We start from the raw sequence: 8,114 nt of genomic DNA, 5'->3' as shown, positions 1-8,114 counted from the left end.
GACTTTTTAGGAAGTGTTTATTGAATAAATGTAATTGTTTTCCCCTAGGGAATAATTTTTGTTCTCTGGAGCTATTTAACAGTTAGAAATAAATGTTTAACTTTTACATGAGATGCCTCTGCTGTTGTGTAACAGGTTGGTTTAAATATCTGGTTTTAGTAGCAAATGGCAACGGGCACGATAAAAGTCTTTAAAAAGTATTTCATCTCCTCTGGTTGTCATAGCTGCCTTGCTGCATAAATATTTATCAGATTGTTTAGTTTACAGTCCATTTCAGTGGAGACAAGAACTCAGAGCTGTTTGCTGGTTTCACAGTCCCTTGGAATAGAAAAAGCAGCACTGCTGAGCTCAGGGAAGAAGCTGCAGCTGTCACTGGCAGTGCTGGGAGGGCTGCACTCCTCCCTTCCAGCTCCCTGAACCCTGGGCCAGGCAGGTGCTCAGCAAGTCTGAGCACATCTGGGACTTGGCTGTGGGAAACCTGGGGCTGAGCCATGAGGAATCCTGTCTGTGAGTGTGGGGTGTGCAGGGAGCCAAACGGGGACCCACAGGGTCCCTGGAGCTGCCACTGCAAAGGGCCTTTGGTCCCAGCAGGGACAGTGTGGGGTGGTGCCCCTGGGACCCCGGGAGGGGCATTTGAAGGGCCACACAGGGGAGTTCCTTAACAGGAGCATGGATCTGTTTCATGTAAATTCTCCATTTCATGGTGAGCTTAAATCAGTTCACTAGAACTCCTTTGGGTCTCTGAGACACTGCTTTCAGATCTCTAATGCACTGCCTGTTAAACTAAGAAATACCTTTACATCTATAAAAACCCAGGTCTCAAATGCCACAGAAAATCCTTCTGGAGTCATAGTTTTGGAAATCCATGCTGCATCACAGCACTGGGGGACTCTAAACGATGCCACAAACTCAAAGGTTTCCATCCTGCCTGCAGTATCTCCTTGGAGCCTGCTGGGCTGGCTTTAATTACTGCTCAGTTCTGACTTGCACACACACAAACAGGTAAAGGTGTCACATGTACCTGGTGAGAAAGGTCATGTTTGCCCAGCAAGTGCAAGAGGTAATTATATACAGCCAGAGAAGGCAGCAAGCACTAAATGGGGGTTTGCCTATAGCCAGAATGGTTTGAATTTTTTCCTTGCAGATACTCTGATTTCTTTTATTCTACAGAGAGCACTGAAGAGCCCGGATCAGATAAGTTTCAGACTCTGCTGATGGTACTCATCTCTTCCTGGACATTTTTACACAGTACATTTTATTCCAGGCTTAGTATTTACCAAAGTGTTTAAGTAGGGCAAGAATTCCTCTCCTGGTTGAATCAGACTGTAATTAGCTGCATTTCCAGGGGCTGTTCCCAGTAGGCAGTTTGTGTGCAATCACACCTTTGGAGGTGTGTGCTGGTCCAGATGCAGGCTGGTCCAGGTTATTTTACCAGGCTAAATGCTGCTTTGCAGTTCAGTAGCCCATCCAGGGTGATTGTGGTTTATAAATGTTTTCTAAACCAGCAACAGCTGACCTGTAAAAAAACCAGCAGAGCTGTTCATTCCTCCCCCATTCTTACCTTTTCATTGGTCCCTGTTTTCTTTCAGCTCAGAGATGTGTGCTCATCCCTGGATGTGCACAGATGGCTCCAGAGGGTGGCATTGCAGCTGTACGTTCCTATTTACACATCATTGTGGAAGCCCCGGGGTGTGCTGGACACTGGTTCTGTGCTGCAGAGCCCTCCCTGCTTCTGAAAACACAAATGGATCCTCCAGGGCAGGGGCTCACAGACTTCCCTCCCTTTTCCCCAGCCAGTATTTTATGTCCCTTTCCCCCCTAATTTGACTTCTGAACCGTTTGGGGAGGAGCAGCAGTGCAGAGGCACTGTGAATTGAGTGTGACTTGGGAATGGGCCCAGGGAGAGGGCAAGTCCAAACTGACACCTGGGATGGATGGGGCAGGGAGCCTGCCCTGGGAAAAATGTCCTTGCTGAGAAGACCTGGGAATGGGGCAGGCAGGGAAGATAGCAGCCCTGGAGCCCCTCACCCAGAGGCACCTGCAGCAGGAGCAGGGCTTCTCCAGCAGCTCTCCACTGAGGGAGCCCCTCCCTCCCTCCCACCAGACACTGTGGGAAGAGCTTTGCTCCCACTGCTGTGGCTGCATGGAGCACTGGGGAGAGGCGGGGTAGGAAGAGGGGCTGGCCTGGCCACTAACACTTAAAAGTGGTCACAGTAATCAGAAATCAAGGTAATTGGAAGAGGGCTGAAGCTCATTAGAGGATTGGACAGAAGATTTTGTCAAGTAGTGCACTGTAACTAGGGGAGGAAATTCCACAGTCACCCCTGTGCTGAGCCAAGTGTGGCCCCAAGCAGGTATTTCAAGTCCCATAGGTGCTCCCACGTGCTGGTTCCATTCAGAGATGCTGCACTGATTGACTCGAACAATGTGTAATGTTTTTCCTTAGGGTTAAAAACCCCAAGGGTAAACAAATGACCCTCATTTTGGAGGCAAGGGATATAAATAAACACTGAAGGTCAAGGTGTACCCAAGGATTCTGGAAGGAACGAGACACCTTTGACAAGATGATAACTTTACCTGCTTCACAGCAGATGTTTCAGTGCCATGAATCCTGCTGTGACAGCCTGAGGAAAGCAGAGAACAGCAGTTCTTGAAGATTGTGCTGCCAAGCACCATTAGCAACAACGGGCGTATCTAAGACAGCTCCATCAAGGGGAAAATAATTTGGAGAAAATTATAATTACATTCCTTTAAAGCCCCTCTTCCAGTAGCCTCACAGCACAACCTGTGCTCTCCTGCTTAGCCAAGACAGCTAATTACCCAGAGCTGCAGACAGAAGCACAGACATGTTTCTCTATAGCACAAGCAGCTTACAGTCTAATTTTCTAGAAGTGTCTTAGGGCAGATTAGTTTCATGCCTGTTGCAGGCAGCTTTAGCAGGACATCTTGGGAGAGAAAAGAACCAGCTCCTGCATTTCACAGCTAGACAGGACCATTTTCAGGACAGTGCTCTGCTATTTTCTGGGCCAGGACTTTGCAAACATCAGCAGAGCAACTTATCCTTAGGCAGGAAAAGGGGTGGTTACAGCTTTAACAGAGCAAGTTCCTTCTCCACGCCACCCTCTTTCTCTTCACACGATGTTTCTCTTCCAGAGGTTGTTCTGCCTTACAGCAGTGACAGGGTTTGTTTGAGAAGATAACCCCGTGTTCCTCTCCCCCTGGAACCTGAATGTTTCCGTGTCACAGCAGATCAAGGTGACACAGGAGCTCAGGAGAGGCCGTGGGCTGCCATGGCAGGGGTGTCTGCAGCCCCAGCGGGCTGGGCAGAGCAGCCTGGCAGCGCTGGGCAGCAGCAAAGGACAATGTTTCTGTGCTGCTTCATCCCTGACTCCAAATAGTCAGCATGCAAGCAAAGTTTGGTTTTTGAGTGGTAATTCTAGCATCAGATCTGCTTAGCAACTGCTTAATCTTCTGGTGTCTGTGGACAACCACCACCACCAGGCTGTTGGTCTGATCAGTTAAAGGAGTTTCTAAATGGCTTTGAATTTGTCCAGTGAGCTTCACAAACTGAACAGTCAGCAAACTCAGTTGGTACAATATCCTTGCTCTCCTGAAATCACAATTTGCTTCTCTTTTGTGCAGTTTGAAAGTAAAAAAGAAATCTATTATTTAAAAACCAAACCCCTTCACCCTTCCTTCAGCTCAGCTGAATGACAAAGCAGATTCAGGCACAAAGTACTGTGACACTCCTTTAACCACATTTGTCTCAGTGAGCACTCCTCTTCTTTGCATTGAAGGTACTAAAAATTATACCAGTTATCTTTACAACTTTTCTTCTCTCTGATGTTTAAACAGCATGTTAAAACTGTAAAAAGAAGCTCTATATTAGCTGGACTATGTATTTACTTTGTTGTCTTTATGTCCAGTACAAGAACAATTACGTAGCAGCCCACAGACCCTATTATTTGTAAAGCAACCTCCCCAGAGCTCAAGCCATGATCCAAAATACACTATGGTGTTGTGTCATCAGGCCAGACTTAACCTGGGTTAAAGCAACCCAACCAAAAGCACTTTTCAGTGGCTGCGTTGCAGCTCTAAATAAGCCCACTTCCTTTCTTTTATTTTCTATTTTTATTTTTTTTTTTAAGATTTCCTTTTTCCACTAGGCAAGGTCTCAGGCATCACCTTTTATACTAGAAAAGGCTATTTTTTTCCCTTAAACCACTGTCAACACTTCAGTTTGCCATGAAGAGACCATATCAAGAGTTGCTAACACCAGCACCGAAAAAAAAAAAGATCTGGTACACAATGAAGGACTCTACAAGAAGGTCTCAAAGACAAGAGTTCTTTGCAACTCTCTGTTTATTAAAAATATATGTCTCCTTGGAAGAAACACTGTTAACCAACTACTGTTGTCATGATCGATTCGATACTGTCAGCTATGCCATGGAGTACATCATCTTTTTCTCCACGTGACTCGAGAGAGGGAGACAGGCTATTAGGAAAAAACAGAAAAAAGAAAAAAAAAACACAAAAAAAGATAGGAATGTGTGACTAGCACCTTAAGGACTTTTGTTTCACTTACTCCACTTCTTCAGGGACCGACATTTATAGCAGCTGGAGCAGGACCAGCAGGGCAGGGGCTGGATGCCCGACACGAATCCATTGCCAAAGTTCTGTGTGCTCCTTTAGGGTCGGTCCCACCGACAGCAGAATCCTGCTGCCCTCCACTGTGCCCACAGCTGTGGCTCTCCTGCAGTGCCCTGTCCTGGCCCCAGAGCTGCTCGGTCCCTGCAGGGCTCCTGGGATGCAGGATGGGCAAAGGAGGCTTCTCCCCAGGCAGCACAGGGACAGTGTCACTGCAGCTCTGGCTCACGCTGGCAGCCTGTGTGCCACACTGACTGACACACTGAGAGCCATCACCCTGGGGACAGGGACCACAGCTTGTCCCTGCCAAACAGAGGCAGGAGCAGACTTACCTGGGCGTGCTTGGACAGCGACCTCCCGTGCTGTGGGGTTGGCACTGTGTGAGGAACAGCATTCACCAGCTCTTGGTAAGGTGGGAGCACTCGGACCTGAACTCTGAGTACCCAGCACACACTCCTCTCAAAGGCCACATGAGTGTCCCCAGCTCCACACAAGGATCTGGGCCCCACTCAAGCACAGAAGCCAAAGTGTCCCCAAAGACAGACATGTCTCAGCTTAGGGCCAAGTGTCTCGGTGCCTCTCCTGAAAAACGCCAGTGCCCAGCAGATGGGGCAGCTCTGCAGGGCTGTGGGGGGGCTTGGGGGAGGCAGCAGAACCCAGCTCCAGCCACAGATTCACACAGAGATGCCAGAGACAGAGCCAGGCAAGCTGGCCATGCAGTCACCTCTGCTGGAAGGAGGGCCCCTCCCGGGGAGCCAGCCCTGGCACCCGCACACAGCAGGGCAGGGAACTGCATGGGGCAGGGAACAGAGAAGTGTTTCAATTCTGTTACTGATCTGGAAAATGTGAGTGTCCATCCAAGGCACAGCTGGGGGCTTTTCCTGCCAGTGGCTAATGCAGAAGGGAATGCCAGTGTGCTGCCACAAGCCAGAATGGGTCATTCCACCTGCACCCACAGGTACAGGGCCAGTCCAACATCCCAGGTTTTTCACAGCAACACAGGACAGTGAGTACATTTGTTCCATGTGGCCAGTAAAGTATTTCTTAACTAAACACCACAGATCTAGATTCTATTTACAATAGAGCCAGCTTAAAAAATAAGTTAAAAAACTGGATTTTATACCCATTCAGTTCATCATTGACAAGAGAAAAATGGAATAATAATAATAATAATAATAATAATTAAAAAAACCAACACAACAACACAATATGGTTTTGGTTTAAAATCAGCTTAAAAAAATAGAACCAAAAGGAAACCTCTCATGCAAACACATAAGGTGGTGTGTAAAACAATGTGCAATTTAATATGTAGCATCATCCATTCTCTTGCTCCGCAGCCTCCTGCTCAGTCTCTGTCTCCCAGCCTCTCGCAGGCCAGCTGCTGCTCCTTGCTCAGGTCCCTCCTGCACAGGCAGTACCAGTCTTGGCCTGTCCCAGACCCAGGGTGGCTGCAGGGAACTGGCCTGGATGGGAGAAGTTTCCAAAGCACCTGGTACCGTTTTGAGCTCGTCCTGCCCAAGTGGACTCCCTACGCCGAGTGGTTGGGACAGAGGAACTGAAAGAACCTTGCAATAATACAACACCTTCTCAGAGAGGTCCCTCAGACTTCCTAGTCCACATACATATATATATATAATATATATATAATATCTCTCCTCTATATTATATATAAATTACATATACAGATAAATAAAATGCTTTCTGCTGCCCATGTGTCGCACTGTTCAGAGCTGCTAGACGGTCACACTTGGAAAAATGCCCCTGGAGCTCTGATACCAGCTCATGTGTTCAGAGTCCATTGTTTCACTTGTTTTCTTACATTAGTCCTTAGCCGCCTCCTCCCATCTTGATTCTTCGTTTAGTTAATAATAATAATAATAATAATAATATAATAATAATAATAAAAAAACGACCTTGAATGGGTTCTCGTCTGTCTCTACTGGAGCAGTGGGAAGGTCCATGCAGGAATGGTGGGAACAGTCACGTGATGAATGATATGAGTTCATCCCAACAAAAGAAACAGGACTAGAAAACTCAATTTTGCGACGATCTAAAAAAGGGAGCAGGAATAGTTTTCATATCCCTCCCCCTCAGGGCAGAGGGCTCGGATGGGTGGGACTTCAGAGATCTTCTGCTCTCACAGGGAAGCAGGTGGGAGACATCTTCAGAGTTTCTCTGGGGACGGGACCCAGATGTAGTGCCCAGACTGGTCCTCAATGATCTGTTTGATTTTGCTGTAAATTTCTTCAAGAGAGTCTCCTTGTACGATGGCTGGAAGAGGAGAGAGAAAACAAGACCCTGAGCAGCAGGCAGCACTGCCATGAGTTATGGGAGAGCCCTCCTGCTGCCCCACAGGGCTGGAGGGCACAGCCAGCAGGGACCAAACCTGGCGGTGTCACAGGAGCTGCCCCGGGCCCAGTGACACAGAGGGTTAAAGCAGCACCTCGGTGGGGATTAGCCAGTGCTGATCCCAGCTGGCAGAGCTCCTGGCTGCGTGCAGGGCTGGCTGGGCCCTCCACACCAGGCTGCTAATCAGCTTTGCACGCTGTGTCAGGCACCGGGGCTGGCACCGCCACGGCTGCGCTGACCACAGCGAGGAAGGCAGGGCTGGGGCAGCTCATGGGGGGCAGCAAGCACCCACCCCGAGGTGCCAGCTTTGTCCCTTCCCTCTGGTTTTCCTTCTGGCTGGCTGCTGAGGGCTCCTCCTGTTTGCCTCCTGTGCTGCAGGGTGGGAGCAGAGAGCTCTCAGGCTGGGAAAGGCTCCAGCAGCACCCCCTGCCCCGTCCTGCACTCCACTGTGCTGCCTACAGCACAGCAAGATGCTTGAGAAGGGCCAAAGCTTTCTGGTAATCAGCCTGCCTCTGTAAGCCAGCCAGCACCATCCTCCAGCAGCTCTTCTCCCTCATTCTAAGTTGCTGGCACAGAATGTGTGGCAGTGACCATCTCTCTGCCCATTACCCAGTTCTTTCAACACATTTCAGCCAACAGCATTCCTTTTCCACAGGTCAACATCAAACTTGCCCTCCAAGTACACAGTGGCATGTTGAGGGCCTGCAAAACTGTGGCATATCTTCCTGGAAAAACAGCCAGCAGCTCTGGAGCCCAGGACAGGAGGTCTGGGGAAAGCTCATTGTGTTTGTACCCAAGTATTTGCCCAGCTGAAATAAATTTTTGGAAAACATCCTGCTTGGGGTTTTTCCCAGTAGCTGTTAGGTAGGTAATGCACAGTTTGGCAACATTATCATTCCTCAACTTCAGAAGAAACAGCTATTGCACTGGAAAAAGGATGGAAGACCAGTTCCTCTGCCTCTTCACCTGCCTGTGGTTTTCCAGAATTAATCACGTTACAAACATTAGTTCCGTAATGCACAAGGATGCCTGTGTCATGAGCAGTTCATCTCAGCAGGCACAAAGTGTCAGCAACCCCTGACTGGCTCTTGAGCAAAGACTACTTAGGAAGCAAGCCA

At 48.6% G+C, this 8,114-nt stretch overlaps 1 protein-coding gene across 2 annotated transcripts in view; it reads right to left on the bottom strand.

Annotated features, from left to right (window-relative positions):
• Positions 1–4,344: 4,344 nt before the first annotated feature.
• The window catches only part of DLG3 (discs large MAGUK scaffold protein 3), a 76,358-nt gene continuing 72,588 nt past the window's right edge, over positions 4,345–8,114 (bottom strand). For both annotated transcript variants that reach the window (XM_041485416.1, XM_041485418.1), the window contains one exon: positions 4,345–6,918. In XM_041485416.1, coding sequence (XP_041341350.1) covers positions 6,812–6,918 — 107 coding nt within the window. In that variant the 3' untranslated portion in view covers positions 4,345–6,811. The remainder of the gene's footprint in view (positions 6,919–8,114) is intronic.

This window comes from Pyrgilauda ruficollis, unplaced genomic scaffold (assembly GCF_017590135.1).
Source record: "Pyrgilauda ruficollis isolate IOZ18807 unplaced genomic scaffold, ASM1759013v1 scaffold7, whole genome shotgun sequence".
Lineage (NCBI taxonomy): Eukaryota > Metazoa > Chordata > Aves > Passeriformes > Passeridae > Pyrgilauda > Pyrgilauda ruficollis.
The sequence above is the reverse complement of the archived record's forward strand: the minus strand, read 5'-3'. Positions and strand labels throughout refer to the sequence as shown.